Raw genomic sequence first — 18,484 nt, 5'->3', positions numbered from 1 at the left:
AAGCTGATGTTACTAGCTGGAAATTATCTTCCCCTCCGGTAGATTCCATATAAAGAGATCTCTGCTGCGCCCGTTACTTTCTTTCTTATGTTATACGTGTCCCTGTCTGGGTAGGTGCATGATCACAGCACACAACCTTCCCTTCTCCTACCTCTAGTGCTTGGTGAATATTGTCCATAAAAGGATTTCTTTTCAATCCCTCAGAACCCAGTGAGGCTAACTTGTGCTTTCGTTGCATACAAGTACTACTGACTCTCTCTATCCTCTGTGGTCCCTGAAACCATTTCACAAGCCTGTTCAATTTTTTTTTAATATAGCCATCACAAAATATATTATTTGTATTGTGACTAACCACCTGCCCTAACTAAGATGTAAGTTCCTTGAGGGCAGAGAATCTGTGCATTCATCTCAGTAACCCCTGTATATAAGCAGTGTATATTAAATAAGACTCTCAAATGGCTATAAACACTTAAAAATTTAAACACTTAGATTTGTATCACACTGTTAGAAATTCTGATTCAATGGGTTGCGTGGAAAGCTTAGGAATCTACATTTTATCAAACTCCCGAAATGATTCTTATTCGCAGTAAACCTGAAAATGGTTACCCGTTATTAAGTATTTGTTAAATGAATGCTGATGTTTTTTTCTCTCTTAAACTATAGCCCCCAAGGGCAAGGCCTGATCTGATGTGGGTGTTTCTCCTGTCTGTGGCCTAGCTATTTGAACATAGTAGATTCTTTTTTTTTTTTAATTTTTATTTATTTATGATAGTCACAGAGAGACAGAGAGAGAGGCAGAGACATAGGCAGAGGGAGAAACAGGCTCCATGCACCGGGAGCCTGATGTGGGATTCGATTCCGGTTCTCCAGGATCGCGCCCTGGGCCAAAGGCAAGCGCCAAACCACTGCGCCACCCAGGGATCCCAACATAGTAGATTCTTAAATCTGTAGAATTGATGTATGTTAGTGGGATTCCTGATGACTGGTGTAATCTTTTAAAGTTTTCCATAAGACACAAGATTTGCTGGGCTTTGAAGAATGAATTGGACTTGGACAGGTGGGGAGGGAAGAGAGCATCCCAGCCAGGGGATTAACAAGATCATAGGAATGGATGGAGGTGAGGAAACACAAGCGTGCTGAGGGTTGGCAATTAGATTATTTTAACGAGAGCAGAGGTTCTTGTGGCAGAGGAATGAAAGATGAGGCTGCGGAGCTCCCCACTCTATAAAATAAACCTTTGTTAGCAGAGCTCTCATTTTCATTTTAATTTAATAAAAGCAAAAATAAGTGGTTTTGATGTGATTAATGACCAATAAGGGAGATACAGGGCTGACTTGGCAAGCATCCATCTTCATGGCACGTGCAGAAGTACAAGATTTAATACAGAATTAACCTGCCCAAGCATCTGTTCACAACTCCATATGAAAAAGAAAAAAATAGCCTGAAGCATATGTTACAAGTTGAAGTCTGGACAACTTTTTTTTTTTCATATTATGTTGGTTGGAATTCACATTTTTAGCAAAATCCCTTATTGACTTGTTTGCGTGAATTTGAATATTAAATAACCATAATAATGATAAAGCAAAATTTTTAAAAAAGCATTCTTGTTCACTCATGAAGAAAAGATTCACTTGTTACTAAATGGATAATAAATTTGGAGTTAAAATATATTCCTTTGGTCTTATAGCATAGCCAGCATCAGCTACACATCTAAAATTAACCCGCTTAGGAATAAATCCATTCACCAATCTGGAAAATGGTCATTAGCAGTCTACTACTTGCAAGGCACTGTATGCAAAATGTTAATGGTAAAGCACCACGCATACGACACATATTAAAAGATTGATCCTTCCATATCAAGAAAGGTTGATAGGGAATCATTTGTTTCGACAAGTTATCATTTATTCCTTTATTCATTCAACAAATCTTGGATGACTGAATGTAGCTATATGATTTTATTTTGTTCTCTGTTATATCCCCCCACACCAAGCACAGTGCTTGATACGTGTTAAGTCGTCAGTAGATATCTTTTGGGTGAATACATTTATTAATCGCTCTGTCAAACTCTCATATACAAAAGTAAAATGAAAAACAAAGATAGTCCCTGCCCTCATGCATCTAGTGAGGTAAACTGATAGTAATCAAGTGCACTCACAAAGGTAAAATTCCAGCCATCACAAGTGTTCAGGAGTCTATCATGGAATTTGGCCAAAGACTTCCCTGAAGAAGTGATCTTGAGTTGAAATCTAAAGGGTGAGTAGAAATTAACCTGGCAAAGAAAAGGAGGAGGAGCACTTTAGGTAGAAGAGGGAGCGGGAAGGAGCACGATGAGCGCATGGTGACTGCAATATAGTTTGAGAGAGAGTCACAAAAATGTGAGTGGCAGGCTAGGGAGGGAAGTTAAGAGTATGTTAAGATAGTTCGCAAGGAATTCTAGAATTATAAATATGGGGCAAGGTCACATAGATAAGGAAGTACCCCATTTAAAGTTGATACAATATAAGTTCTTTTGAGCCACAGCCTCAAAACCCATTGCTCATTTGTAATATAAAAAAAAAACTGTCCAATAAAACATACCAATTTTTTACAGTGACAAGCAAAACAATCAAGCATGTAATTTCAAATTACATCGTCTTGATCTTTGTAGATTGCACCAATAAATATTATAATTTTACTAAATTACATCGTTGCAATTAGCCGTCAAATGGGGGTTAATAAAGGAATCAACACAGTACCATAAGAATAATTTGGGTGTACTGATGTGGAACTGTATTGACAGTTTAATATACCCTGGCAAACAGCTCATTCAACTGTTGTATAAAACTAATAAAAATATATATAATTTAATGTGTAGTTCACATGATAGAATTTGTGCAGGAAAAATAAAGCTGAGAGTTTTAAAGGGCTTTAAAGCAAGTGTGGAAACAATGAAATGTTAAAATCTGATTAAACAGGTAATTGTCCTTATTTTCTCACTAGTTCTTATAAAGTATTTGGTCAAGTGGACTAATATTTTCCTCTTTCCTCAATTCGTTTTGTTTTTATCTGGGCTTTATGTACTCCTATCATTTTCACCACAGTATGTAGCTCAGGATCCTATGTCTCTCCGCATTAACCTATGTCTACATTTTGTCTGAGATTATATAATCTGAGATTATAATACTCTTTGAGTTCCCCCCCACCCCACATGCACATGCTCCTATATCCCATAACACGGGGCTGCCCGTGAAGTTAGGGCTTGGTGAGTAGTTATTAAATCTTCAGAAGTGGCAGGTTAGAACATTTATAAATAAATAGTATAGGTTTTAATAACTAATAATGAGAGGTAGCATAAATTATTAGCTTTCATTTATTATTATTATTATTAGTTAGATAATAAGTATGACAGTAACCAGGTTTAGGGATAGATGTTGTAAAATGTGATCTTTTCTTTATCCGTTTATATTGTTTATGTGGGATATGGAGAAAATATAATGATTATCCAGCAATACTTCTACTCTTTGTGTTCTGATCTAATTCTTAACTGAGATTACACCGGAAGTAAATATCAGAAAATATTATAAAAGTAGAAGATGACATATACAGGAATAATAAATAAACACTAACATATTAAGGACTAATAAAATGAAAATATGCAATATTAATAACTCAAATTCTACTTAAAATAACCCATAGAACTCCAATAATGTTTATAAATATATATGTCCTCAAAATGTAGTTTAGGGGCGCCTGAGTGGCTCAGTCAGTTAAGCATCTGGACTCTTGATTTTGGCTCAGGTCATGATCTCAGGGTTGTGAGATTGAGCCCCATGATGGGCTCTGTGCTGAGCCTGGGTCCTGCTTGGGAGTCTCCCTCTCTCTCTGCCCCTCGCCAGTGCTCTTGCTCTCTCTCTGTCTCCCTCTAAGAAAAAAAAAAAAAAGTGTAGCTTAAAAGTCCGTGATGTGTAACACACAAGATTTTATTGACCTACGTAACATTACTATGTAGTGAAGTAAAATAGGATAAATATAAGGGTTTCCATTTCTCTAATGGGAAAATTAAAGCACAGCAGGAGTCAAGGTTTCTACCAATAATGCTAATCACTTTCTTTATTCATTTAGCCAATATTTATTAAGCATCCACTAGGCTAAGTTGTAAGGATTAATGGTTACGACTCAGTTTAGAATGTTGTAACTGCTATAGATTGAAGACAAAATGGCTTTGGAACCCAAATGTGAATGGGTCTTGTCTTCATTCCTTTCTCACCCAAAGGAATGCCTAAAAAACTACTCTTGCTACCAAACCCAACAAAATGGTCTTCCTATGGAAAGATTTACAATTTGGGGGGGATTTTTTTTAAGATTTTATTTACTCATGAGAGACGCAGAGAGAGAGAGAGAGAGAGGCAGAGACACAGGCAGAGGGAGAAGCAGGCTCCCTGCAGGGAGCCCGATGTGGGACTCAATCCCCAGTCTCCAGGATCACACCCTGGGCTGAAGGCGACGCTAAACCACTGAGTCACCCAGGCTGCCCAAGATTTACAATTTTTAATAGAGCTCTTCACTTCCACTGAACAGCTTTAAGATACTGTCATTAAACGTAATTATCTGGCTTATCATTGACTGACTTTCAAGCAGAAAAGATAATGTGCACACATTTGACAGTTCGGTTTCTTATTTGCTGCAACTCTTGCTATTTATAGCAGAACAGTAGCCACTTCTTTGCTATTTTCTGTTCAAGTAATTGGTCATTCTACAGTTTGTGGAGAACTAGTTATCATACAGGCTAGACATTGATTACTGATTTTCAAAGAATTTTAATTCTGAATTTCATTGAAACACTCTGAATAGTAGTCTTAGATTCAGAAGGTACTTGAGTTCTGCAGTACAGCTTTATGACCTTCAAGGGTCATTGGCGGTATATTTTTGCAACAGGCACACTGCTAAGAGTTAGGATTCAACGATGCAAGACCTGCTCCAGAAGCTTACAATAGTGAGTATCAAACTAAAGGTTTAAAGAAATTTCAGCTTTGGCCTTTGCCAGATAAACTACCATCCACTATACTTAAGTAAAATCCAGTAATGATGTCGTGAAGTACCAAGACAAAAAGAAGTTTTCCAGTATCTACAGAAAATAAGACTGATGCCGTAATAGATTCTTACGCACTTCTTAGCAATTTTATTAAAAATGTTTCTCACTGTGGAGCACCAGGGTGGCACAGTCACATCCCACACTTGTTTTTGGCTCAGGTCGTGATCTCAAGGCCATAAGATCAAGCCCCAAGTTAGGCTCCATGCTCAGCATGGAGTCTATTTGAGATTCAATCTCTCTCTAACTCTGCCCTTCCCCTCACTCAAGTGCATGCATGTTCTCTCTCTCTCTCTCAGATAAATAGATCTTCCAAAAAAATTATCACTGCTATTATAAATTAATCCATATCAGAGAACTGACCGATGGTGGTAAATAAAAAATGGTGACTCAGATTTGTTTTTCATTCAGTGAACTATCTATATTAGAAAGATACATACTGGGGTCCCTGGGTGGCGCAGCGGTTTGGCGCCTGCCTTTGGCCCAGGGCCCGATCCTGGAGACCCGGGATCGAATCCCACGTCGGGCTCCCGGTGCATGGAGCCTGCTTCTCCCTCTGCCTGTGTCTCTGCCTCTCTCTCTCTCTCTGTATGACTATCATAAATAAATAATAAAATTAAAAAAAAATAAATTTAAAAAAAAAATTAAAAAAAAAAAAGAAAGATACATACCTGGTACAAAAAAAATAAATAAGCTGTTGTAGGTATTTTCAGAGATTAGCCCATAAAAAATATATCAATTATGGAATATGTTGTAACCAAAAGTGTATGCATGTATTTTCAACCTTTCAAACATTAATAAGACAAAGAGAAAACAGGTATAACATACAAATTATATAGTTTACTATAATTATAATTTGCATTAGGAACATCCATACATCACTTAAAGATTCTAGAATTTGAAATTGCATTGGCAATTGCAAATTTTTTCTACCTTGAAAATACTTATAGCCATAAAATTTCCTTTAGTCAACAGGGCCTTAATATAAGTTCTTTATCTCTATATTTAAAATTGTTTTCTCTGGGTAGCCCCAGTGGCTTAGTGGTTTAGCGCTGCCTTCAGCCCAGAGTGTGATCCTGGAGACCTGGGATTGAGTCCCACGTGGGGCTCCCAGCATGGAGCCTGCTTCTCTCTCTCTCTCTCTCTCTCTCTCTCTCTCTCTCAAATAAATAAATAATCTTTAAAAATTAATTAATTACTTAATTAAATAAAATTGTTTTCTCTTCCCGATTTACTATTTGTCCTATATTCTCTGACTTTAGCAACTAAGTGTTAAGTCTGATTTATGTAGCTGTATTTTAGGGACCCCAGCACCAAGGTAGTCGTCATGATGATTTTTCACAAGAAAATGAGTTTTCAGTGATACTTCAGAGTGCCTTGAAGGGTGAATGGGAGATAAGGAAGCAAAGGCAAATAGTGACAAAACTTTTTCTAAAGTGTCTCTGTGAAGAAGAGCAATGAGTGGGAAAGTAGCTGGAAGAGGCTAGAGAGGCTATGAAAACAGTATTTTTTCATGATAAGAGAAACTAAAGCATGTTTGCGTGGCCCAGTAGAGACAGAGATTGATGTGTGTGAGAAAGGGGAGAACTGCAGGTCTGGATCCTTGCAAATCGAGAAGAAATGGAAGAGATGTGATCTAGAGCCCATATGGACAGGAAGGGAACATGCGTTTGTAAGGCCAGCGGTGGTCAGTGAAAGAGAGCCATAGAGGTGACTACAAAACACATAAACGTATCGTGCTAAAGCCAAACTAGATGCATCCCCAACTCAGCGCCAACTAAGCCAGATCTCAGACGTGCCACATTATACCCAAGGAAGTACGATGGAGGGAAAGGATGTGTAGCAAACCAGAGCAATCTTAACCCGTTGTCTTTATAATATATTCCCCTGCCAATCTGTCTCAACATGCACGTGAGAGGCCTGAGCGTCAAGCTTCCTTACCCTTGGAGTAAGTCCGTCTCTGGTCCCTTGTTTGTTTCAGTGAACAATATAGGTAAGCTAAGAACTGGGGGTGAGAGGAGGATGCGATCTTTGACAAGACCGAAGAACTCTGAAATGGTCTCAGAGAGTTGAGCATCTCAAGGAAAAGTAATCCGGTTGTGTGGCAGGACTCGGTCCCCATTTCAGGTATTTGTCATGAATTTAAAGTGAGACAATCAGCCAACTTGTGATTTCTTCTAAACAAAGCTTAGTGCAGTAGCAGAAAGGGCAGAAAGTTGGCCTCAACCCAAGTTCAGATCAGTGGGGTGAATGTGACAAAAGAGGACACATTTGCCGAGTGATATTTGCAAGAAACTGTTCATGATGATGAAGTGTTACTCGTGAATCTCGGCCTGGTAAGGAAGGAAAGAGAAATGAATAAAGGTGAAGTCAGCATAGAAGTCACGCCAGTCACTGCTCCCGGGGAATTCCAGGGCACGGACATAAGTGGAATGGCAGTGCAGGAGCCCACGGTCAGCCAGGGGGAATGTGCGATTGAGATTTCAGAGTTGGTACACACTCCTGCGATGACAGCTTAAGTGGGGTATTGGGAGTGAGTTACTGAATTGGAATGGAGGAAAATATTGATTATGAGTGTGGATTGTTGATTCTGTTCAATTCAGATGAAATGTGTGAAGCACTAGTGTATTCCCTTGGAAAGAGTTGGAGATACGAGGGTAAATAAGATTCAGGTCCCTGCTTCAAGGAGCTCCCAGTATCATAGGCAAAGTCCTCCAGTAGGAACACCAACACCAAAGGAATACCTCGCCCGATCAATGATCAGACCCACAGGCTTCGAGAACAACATTTGGGAAGTCCTGGTCGCGAGAGAAAGCCTGATGCCTCTAGGAGCAGCAGAGTTCGGGTTTCCTTGAGGCCCAAGTTTGAATGGAGGTGTAGGGACAGGAAACGGTCAGAGGAGACTTGCTTTGCACCATATGGTAAAGGTATCCGAGATTCATATTCTTTGGATAGTGGGATACAGGACATAATGGAATGGCCTCCGGGCTGCAGTGTAGAGAAAGGGGGAGGGAGGAAGTGGATATGGGTTTTTGGAGAAAGAAGGCTGAGACCAGTTTGAATTGTGAGATGCGAGCGTATATGTTAGACAGTTTCTCCCTCTCGGGTTTCGATTCAGACGAGATCATCAAGCCGTGTAATCTCCGTGGGGGAGCGGATAGTACATTAAAATGGAAATCATGGAATCAGAATCCCTTCCCTTCCCTAATTGCCAAGGCGTGATGGGACCCACCCCAGGAAATCCGAACGTAATCTCCATGAGAGCTTGTTTGGTTGGTTGGTTGGTTTTTTTCTCTACTTTTTCTCCAGTGCTTGGTACAAAATAGACTCCTGATAAGTAGTGACTTGAACACATTTGTTGAAGGAATTAAAGCCTCTCTTTAGCATCTGATCTCTTCCTTTGACGCTTTCATCTCAAAGCTGCCAGCCCAAGGAGCACCATGCTAGAAATGAACCACTTAGCACTTTTCTCTAGGATACTCCTCTTATTCATCATCTGACAAAACTTCAAGATCAGGCTCTTGTCTCCCCTATATAATAGCCATAAAATTATGGGCACAGTCATTTGCTTCTTTATGCCCAAATCTCCTTGTCGGTAAGGTGGGGATAATAGCTAATATTCATTGAGTATTGAGCACAGCACTTAAAACCTTTCAGTGTTCCAAGCACTTTAAATATTTTTTTAAAGATTTTATTTACTTATTCATGAGAGACACAGAGAGAGAGGCAGAGACACAGGCTGAGGGAGAAGCAGGCTCCCTACAGGGAGCCCGACGTGGGACTTGATCCCAGGACCCCGGGGTCACGCCCTGAGCTGAAGGCAGACGCTCAACCGCTGAACCACCCAGAGACCCCCGTACTTCAAATATTTTAAGAGCAGTTAATCCTCATTAATGTGCCCCTGCCATTCACCTATTACAGACAAGGAACCCAAACCAAGATTTTATAGCCTGTAAGCAACAAAACCCTGAGCTGAACTCCGTCCAGGTCCCCAAACCAAGCTCTTAACCACCCTGCTTACTACCTGTCCAAAAATCATACCTACCACACTGGATAGCTGTCAAGATTCATTAAGAATAATTTATGTAGAGGCACCTTGAAAAATGCCATTTTGTAGTAAGTGTCCAAAAGAACTTAGCTTGTGTTGTTGTTACTGTTTTATTCTTATTATTTGGATCTTCTTGGGGAGCTATATGTTCATTTCATAGAAGAATCACTCTCTCCTTTGGGAAATTAGGTTATTTCGTTTTAGACAGATCTAATTGGGAAAAAAAAAATCACTCCTACAACTTTCCTCACTGATACTAATTCTAAACTCTCCTCACTGATTCTAATTCTGAACTGGTGATAAAGGTGGGACAAATCCAGCCCCTCTCCATGCAACAATCTTCAGTTATTCAAAGACCGGCGTCTTGCATGCCTGTAGCTTCTGTATCTCCAGCTTCCGTATCATTTCCGCCATTTCTCCTATGGCTTATTCTGAATAAGCTCTGGTTTGTTGAAGACACCTTTACCCTGGGGCACCTAGAGGGGAACAGAATACTGTAGTCCTTCTGTGGGCTGATGGTTGCATATAGAACAGGACGTTGATAGAAAAGGTCTTGGGACAGCCCTTCACACTCTGAATCATATTCCCAAAGATCACCGTAATGTCTTCTGTGCGTGGGGCAGGCGGTATCTCTGGACCGAATGAAGGCAACTCTAAGCAAATGAATTAGTCAACACTGAGCTTACTCTTGACTTAAATCCTCAATTTTCTTCGCATTTACTTCTGCCTCTAATGTATATGTGTATAATTGGTTTGGGAAACATATGGCAGGATTTTATGTTTGTCCCTATTAAACTTCACGTAATTAGAGCTGTCCAGTGTTCTAACGTTTTCAGATCCTTTTAGAGACTAATTCAGTCATTTCATGTATTGTCTCTCCCTCTCAAAATCATGTCTTCTGTAGATTTTTTTCCTGTGTGCCGTCAACATACTCATCTGAGAATTTAAATGGAATATATTATATTCATATTCATATTAAAATATTCATTAAACTTTATGGCTGAAAGTGTTTCAATTAATTATAAATTAATCACAGTTATTTCAGCAGTGCATCTTATTATTAATTGTTAAGAATACCTGTTTATTTATTCATTCAATAATTTCTGGCATGTAAAAATATTTTCTTAAAAATATTTTCTTAAATATTTTCTGGCATGTAAAAATATTTTCTTAAATTACCAATTGCAGTAATTAAATTAAAAGTAAAGTTTTAATATACGAACATTTTTGTGGGAATGGCGTCTGAAATAAAATTGGGAAACATAAAACTAACGTAAAGTGGAAATAGGCTGAGACCCTCTGGAGCTAACCGTTTCATCTCCAAAGAAATTGACTGAAGAAGTTAAATGGTCTCAAGGTGTGTAGGACAGAACAATTGAGAGAATGAACGAGTCGGCTGGCCATCAGAACAGAACAATTTTAATCATCCAATTTTGTATATCAGAAAGGGTTTCAGCTGTGCACTATGAAATGCATGAATGGAAAGTTTCCCAGTTATGAGAGCTAACGGTCTGTAGCACACCAAGCATATTATTAAATAAAAAATTTAATGAGAAACGGGAGAAAGTTTCTTAGAATGTAATCTTGGTTCCTTGGCAAATTGCAAACTCTAAAAATTATCAAAGAGGGCAAACATAAAATAATGATAATTTGAAGTATCAATCTCAAACTTTAGAAAAAATATAGTAACTGAAATATCTCAATGAAATATCATTATATCACTTTGGTTAGAGAATATAATTTTTCAGACTTGCATTTTATATTTTACATTTGTTGATTTCAGAAAAAAAAAAACTTGTATTTATCTGCATTTTGAAATAGGTTCCATCCTGCTGCCTTCTAGTCTCTGCACAGTGGGAATAACAAGATGTTATTATTATATCATCAGATCATCTCATCAACTTTAAGACACTTAAAATTTAAAGTTCTTTTTCTTTTCTTAATTTTAATTTGTTTATTTTTAAGTAGGCTCCTTACCCAACATGGGGCCTGAACTCATGACCCTGAGATCAAGACCTGACCTGAGATCAAGAGTCAGATGTCCAACCGACCGAACCCCCCAGGCACCCTCTAAAGTTCTTTTCCTAAAGTTTAAAATTTTAAGGTTTCCTGGTTTAATTTTGACAAAATTAGATACATGTCAGATGTTATGCTCTTCAGTAAATATTTCTCTTAACCTCATGGAAGAAAAAACTTAATAGAGGTATAAATAAATATAGTCAAACTCTATCATGTAAATTAGTGGAATAAAAGTAACACATATATCCAAATCAATAGAACAGCCTAAAATTGTATATACATGACAGGAGTTATTGCAGTTTGTTGCAGTCATGCAAAATATATGTTCCATTTATGTTCATGCTGATGTAATCATTTTCTTAGACCATTTTAGCAATCAAAGTAAGGTCACTTCAGAAAGAATTCTAAAGTGGTTTAGGTGGGTATAAATTTAGAATAAAATATTCTCTTTTTTTATTATTAAAGTAATGCCTATATACTATAGAAAATTTGGAAATTATAGAAAAACTGTAGACGAAATTTTAATCACTCATAATCTCACCACTGATATTTTTAAATTAATATTTTGATGTAGTTTCCTCTGATATTTTTCTGACTCTTAAAAAAGTAAAAACATATAAAAGTATATTTTTATAAAATATATAAATATTTCCTATTAAATATGCATTTAATGTTTACATTATAATATAATATTTTAAAATATATTTTATAAAATATAAAAATTTTAAAGAAATATGTTAAATTCCTACTAACCAAAATGAACAAGTTGACTATTTTTTGTATTCGAGTTCAATCTTTTTTTGAAAGAAATAAAACACTGTAGCTCAAATGGAAGTCTTTTATGCTGGTCCCTCCTGGTCTTGTTCCTATCACAGCACAATTATAACTTTGAATTTGGTGCGCTTCTATTCCATATATTCCTATTTTAATTGCATATATATGTATATGTTTATATATATATATAGCACTGTTTTATAATTTTTGGAAATCAACTTGTGCTATATGAATTTTTATGCCTATTTTATCATTTATGTCTGCAAGATCTTTCCATCAGCACACTTAAAAGTATAGATAATTCACTTTCATTGTTGTATACTATAACAACAAAAGATTTTATCATTATTTGGTTATATGTTCCCTTAAGCTATTGTTTATTTAGACTGTGACTAACTTTTTAATATATCAATTATATCAGTGAAATTTTTAATATATCAATTATTATATTGTATATAAATATTATATTATAATATTCTATTATATTATTCTTCAGTGAAATTTCTCTACAGTAAGAATTTTCTATATTTCAGAGCATCTCAGTAAGGCTAGTTGCCTGAAAGCAGATGTGAATATTTTTAAGACATGAGAAACATATTTGGAAACGTTTTCCTTAGACGACTATGCTAACCTATAATCCTCAAAGCACTTTGTGCTCACACACCTTCATCAGCATTGAATCCCCGAAGCCATTCTTAAGTAAACTCATTCATTTTTAATGGACACAATTGACTTTGCTATGACAACAAGTACAGATGATCCTTGGCTTAACCGTGGTTCGACATATGATTCTTCAACTTCACAATAACACAAAAACGGTACACATTCAATAGAAACTAGACTTCAAATTTTGAATTTTGGTCATACGACTAGCAATATGCAGTGGGATGCTGTTTGGCCGTGCTGGGCAGCAACAGGGAGGAGGGGCTCCCAGTCAGCGAGGGGGACACCCGGGCAAACAACCGATACGTTTACAACCATTTTGTTGCTTGCTTTCAATACGGTACTCAATAAATTATATGAGACATTTAACACTTTATTATAAAATAGGCTTTGCATCAGATAATTTTGCCCAACTGCTGTGAATGTAAGTGTTCTGAGCATGGTTACGGTGGGCCAGGCTAAGCAATGATGCTCAATAGATTAGGTGTATTAAATGCACTTTTGATATGAATATTTTCAACTTATGATAGCTTTATCAGGATGTAACCCCATCGTAAATCATGGAAGATCTATAGTATGAAAAAAGGCAATTTATGTGTGAGGTTGGGTGGTGCAGGTCATTTAGTTCAGTTCAAAGACCCACTTAAGATTGTTTATTGATCATGAAATGCCATTGCATCATCTTCATGTTATGGTTTTTGTTTCAACGAGGTCATGTATTGATCCACTAAATATATTTTCTCTCTGCTGTTATTAGGAACTAGCTGAAATTTCTTCTGTGGCACATTTTATTATAATATCCAGTAATAAACATATTATCTTTTTTTTGAAATCTAGCATATGCTTTACTTTCTTTATTGGGCATCTGTGATCACCAGCATTCTTCGTTATTTCAGAATTTCAGTCTTAAGCTGTAACATGATGTCATCTTTGGAGCCAGAAGACCTGAGGAACGGTCCCAGCTGCAGTTATGCAACCCTCATAAAATCATTCTCATTTTCCCCAAGAAATGATTATCAGATTTTTCACCCATAAAGTAGGACTATTATTACCTTATTATGTTATTAAATAAATTAAATGAGAACCTTTGAAATAAAGTAGAAATATAAGTTGGAATTAGTTATCCCTTTCCAAGTAGTCATGGACGTCTAGGGTTCCCAGGAGAACCCAGTGTGAGAGATATTTGACAGGTATAATTGGTCAGCTTCATCTGCCACCTTCTCCGACACAGCCAAGGGAACATGTTAGGCAGTGCATGAAAGTCTACCCAAATTTTTAGAGACCATGCAAGGCCTTATGTTCCCACAGCATCCTGCCCTGCCCACACACCAAGATTTCATACTACCCAGAGTTCCAGCGTCAAGTCTGTCATTGCCTGGAACCACTTCAGAAATCTTACACTCCTAACTTCTGCTCTCATATGAACTTTTCATCCTCCTAGTTCTCTCAATCCCTCACATCTCCTGCATTCCTCGCTGACCTCATGGAAACCTGAAATCTCTTGCTTCTTCTGTTTTTTCCTAGACTGTCAGTCCCCCACCTAGCCCCTAAAAAGTTAAAATAATTATTATTGATAGAGCTCCTTTGGTTGCCCCTAGCTTCTTCTTTGACTCCCCTCAAACTCTGCTAGTATGTGCCATTCTGCCCAGGTGCTCTACATATAGAAAATTCTTGACCCCTCCTGTTCAACAGATTATCTTGCTCCCTACTTCATCAAGAAACTTTGAGACTTTCAGACATGCCCTCTCCCCACTTCTTCCCCCCATAGGGTTCACCTACAACCACACCATCCTTACCATCTTCCCTTGAGTCTCAGTGAAAGAGGTATCCTACTTCTATTCAAGGCCAGCTTCTCTTTCCGTGCTATCAGTTTCGTGTTACTTATCACCTCTTAGAATTTACTCCATTAGTTCTAAAAATTGCATTTTCTCTGTCTTCAATCTGTCCCTTCCTACTAGTGTCTTCTTATCAGCTTGACTTCCTCAATTTCCTCCTAGCCCCTCGATTTCTATCACCAAGGTTACCAGCATACTAATATTTCCAAAACTGAGTGGACATCTTCAGTCTCTTATTTCACTGGATGCCTCTGCTGCAAACGATACTCTTATTCACTCCCTTATTCTTAATACAACTCTATTTATTGGGCTTTAGTAACCCCATACTCTCCTGGACTCTGTTCCTCTTTGCCTTCTTCTGAGTCTGCTCTTCCTGTGTGTAGCTCTCAAACGTTAGTGTTCCTCAGGGTTCCTCTCTCATTCAGCTGCACCTCTGATTCCCTCACGTTCCCTCGTAGGGAACTTGTCCACATGTGTTTCTACCTCCACAAACACCTAAGTCGTATCCTTAGCTCAGACCTATTCCCTAAGCTTCAGATTTTAATAGTTAAACGGTTCCATAGACATCTCCACCTGTGTCTCACAGGAACCTAAAGCAAATCATAGTCTCCCCACATATCTGTTCCTACCTCAATATTCTCTGCATCTCCATTGGTGGCACCACCAGGTGCTGGGAAACTGGAGGACATGCATGACCCCCACTCTCACCTTATACCAAGTCACCAAATCCTACTGTTTTCATCTTCTAAATGTTTCCTGAATCCAACAACTTCTCTTTATTCCTCATTACCTCTTTCATTATTAGCCCTCTTAAATTTTCCTGTTTTTTTCTTTTCTTTTTTCCACTATCACTTCCTATTAAAAATATTTTTTAAACAGTTGGTGATGTCCCTTTACCCATATAATAATCTTCTATCTCCCTAACAAAATATGAGGACTTCATAGACCCCACCCTCTTCTGTTAGCCTCATTTTCTGCTACTCACTCTGTTTCAAACTTCACACTCCAGTAAAGCAAACTGCCTGTTGCCATTCATACATCTATACTATTTCTCCCCTATGCATCTGGCTAAAATGTGCTTCCTGTCCTCTCCTCTCTACTGACCAACTCCCTCTCATGAATACTTATGTGGCTTCCTCATAATTAGGGCATATAGGTCCCCCTTTCCTTATATTCCCATTATACCATATATTTACCTTTTGTGTGTTTGCCTAGAAATAGACCATCAGTTTAGACTACACCATGCATCAGTGTTAGGCCTGGAATTGCGGAGGTGTTTAACAAGTACTTACAGAATAAAGGGATAAGTAAATTATTAAAGTACTTTTATCCATTCTTGTCATTCTTTTCTTTTATATGATGTCACTGTGTGGCATGGACAGTAGTGTTCAAATATTCCATGAATTTCCCTTATATCTTCCAGCCGTTCTTGAACGTAGGTCCAGGCCTTATAAACAGCTCTAGATGAGGAGCTATAAGCAGAGGTGATATGTGTCACATGTACTCTGAGATTTTTAAGAGTAGTGCCCAGTTTTCTACACTCTCTTCTCTGCTCCTGCTCTTCTGGAAGTCTTGAGATGGCAACAACACAAGACTGTGGGGGCAGAAACCCATGACACTGGACATGTAATGGGAATGGGAAGGAAGCCTATCTGGTGTTAAGCCCCTGAGATTTCAGGATTAATTTGTTACCACAGCACAATCAAGTTTATCTTGAGTGATGCTCATTGATCCAAATTTGTAAATTAGTGTCTGTCTTATTGCAAAGATGAGGTTGTATTGAAGTTACCAGTATGCAACCCTCCCTTTTTCTAAAGTCTGCATGATGCCTAGGCATAGGAAAATCTGCACCATGCGACTGATATTTTCCAACTGCCCTGACTGTTCCGAGCCATCCCTCTGCCTCTAAGCTTCTGCACGCTAGACTGTGCTTCCTACATTTGATTCATGTTTTCCACCCTTGCCCAGCTTAACATACAGGTAGAGTATTTCACTGCCTGTTCCCTGTTGATCTAAGTAAAAGTGAGAATATTTTCCTACACACAAAAGAAATCTTCCACACTTACTCACACATGCCTCTGAGTCCACAGCTGAATGCCATGATCTAACTTTAGATTTTGATCCTTGTTATAAATGAAACTTCTCCAGAGAACAGTACCATGTTCCATTGCAGTTGCAGTCCAAAGGCATCAGAGGCTCTCTCCAAGGTAGTCGCGCAGTCTCTGCAGCCCTACTAATGTGTCAGATGTTTGTATGTAACTCCTGCTGCCTCACAATTACCAATATTCTCATCATTACATAGAAACAATTCGATTCTTTTCCACTATTTTTCTATAAAATACACTGGTTTCCCTAATTAGGTCTCAAATTTTATTGAACTATGGTAGTATCTTGTTTCAGTGATAATTTTTTTTTTTGCAGTTGAAAGAGAGGAAACATCTGACTTCAGGCATGGCTTAATTTCAGCCCAGTATGTCATCAGGATCCATCTTTTAACTCAAACAAGCTCTTCCCTGTTTTTTTTCCTTTTTTTTCATGCCTGAAACTCCCAGAGCTATATCCTTCCAGTTGCTAATTCAGCAGGGAAGACCAAGAGTCTCTTCCCCTGAAGTCTCAGTGAAAGAAACATTGCTTCTCATCTGTTCTGAATGGCTCCAGTTTCCATCCTTGAGCCAACCCTGTGGCCAGGTGAATACAGGCCTTCCTCACTTCCCTAGAGTGGCTAAAAGGAGTCAACTTCAAGGGAAGCAGGTGGCCTTAAGGTCCCGAATGGGATAATTTTTGGAGAGAAATCAGAAAAAGGTCATCACAAATCAAGAGATGATGCTGGTGTCAATAGCTTCCTCTATCCTCTCTATATAGTCTGCTGCCCACAAAGTGGAATTCAGAGACAACTTCAACTTAGGGAATTAGAGTATTTCATTGTGCACCATGTGTTACACCCTAATCGTGTTCTCTCTCTCCTTTCTCTGATCTTCTCTACATTATTCTCTTCTCTCATATGCTACCTTCTGTTTCAGTTGTTTATATGTATTTATCTCTTCAATTAGATCATCAGCTACTTCAAGGCAGGAACTGGGTTTGAATAACTGTGGACTCTACAGTATGCTTTTCACATACAGGGCATCCACTGTTCAACCAGTAATAATCTGTCGAGTAAATGAAGGGATAAGAAACGAGTGGGTCCAATTCGTACTATTATCATATCACGGTAATGTGATGCCTATGTAAGGTTCTACTACACACACATAATAAAAACCTACTGCGTGCCAAGTACCAAGGCAAATATAAGGGATATGAGGAATAGTGATTAAAAAGCAAACATTGCTTTGCCCTTCAAAAGCTTGTATTCTAATGAAGAAGACAGACACATTGAGTAATTAGAGTATGATAAATGCTATAAAGGATGACTGTAGGCTGTTAAGACAGCGTAATAGATTTTAATTTTTATTATTGTTGTTGTGATTGTTTCCAGGTCAGTTCTAGGCTGGCTACCTCAGGGACTACCAGTTTTGATGGAGGTTGGGTTAAACTTAGAACTTCCTAGAGGATTAACACTAGATTGACAAATAAAGTTTCCAGATTCAAGAAATTACAGTTCTTAGCACAATTGCTAAGAAAAAAAAACTAATTTTGTTGTCTTTCTTCCTATCTCTCTCCCAGCCTGAAGTTCTGGATCAGATACAAAATTTAAGGGAGCTGTGGATGGATAATAATGCATTGCAAGTGCTACCTGGGGTATGTAAGTTTTTATTATGCCATGTGGTCTAGCATCTGTTATATATTTATTGTAATTAATGATAATCTTCATTTGTAAATCTCAGTGATTGCCTTTCAAAGAAGAGCATTTTTTGAACACCAAGTGTTTTTCATAGCTTTTTTTTTCTTTATTTCACATACCTTCTGTAAATGGTGTAGGTATATAAAATGTATGAAAGATTTCTGTTGTTCTCTTAGGATTACATTTTCATCTCTCTACATACTGATTTTTAAAAACTGAGAAATTTATATTGTTATGTATAGAGAAAGAAAATGCTACATATAAAGTCCAAGTCTTATTTTTTGTAAAATCAAACT

The 18,484-nt window shown here is 37.9% G+C and overlaps 1 protein-coding gene across 19 annotated transcripts in view; it reads left to right on the top strand.

Annotated features, from left to right (window-relative positions):
* Window positions 1-18,484, top strand: part of LRRC7 (leucine rich repeat containing 7) — a 491,902-nt gene that overhangs the window by 342,075 nt on the left and 131,343 nt on the right. For all 19 annotated transcript variants that reach the window (XR_012000829.1, XR_012000828.1, XR_012000827.1 and 16 more), the window contains one exon: window positions 18,071-18,145. Coding sequence is in view for 16 of the 19 variants with exons in the window: in XM_072754894.1 (XP_072610995.1) it covers window positions 18,071-18,145 (75 nt within the window). In the remaining 3 variants the exon portion in view is untranslated. The remainder of the gene's footprint in view (window positions 1-18,070; window positions 18,146-18,484) is intronic.

The sequence above is a fragment of the Vulpes vulpes genome, chromosome 3 (assembly GCF_048418805.1).
Source record: "Vulpes vulpes isolate BD-2025 chromosome 3, VulVul3, whole genome shotgun sequence".
Classification (NCBI taxonomy): Eukaryota; Metazoa; Chordata; class Mammalia; order Carnivora; family Canidae; genus Vulpes; species Vulpes vulpes.
Note: the sequence above shows the minus strand (reverse complement) of the source record. Positions and strands in the feature narration are given on the sequence as shown.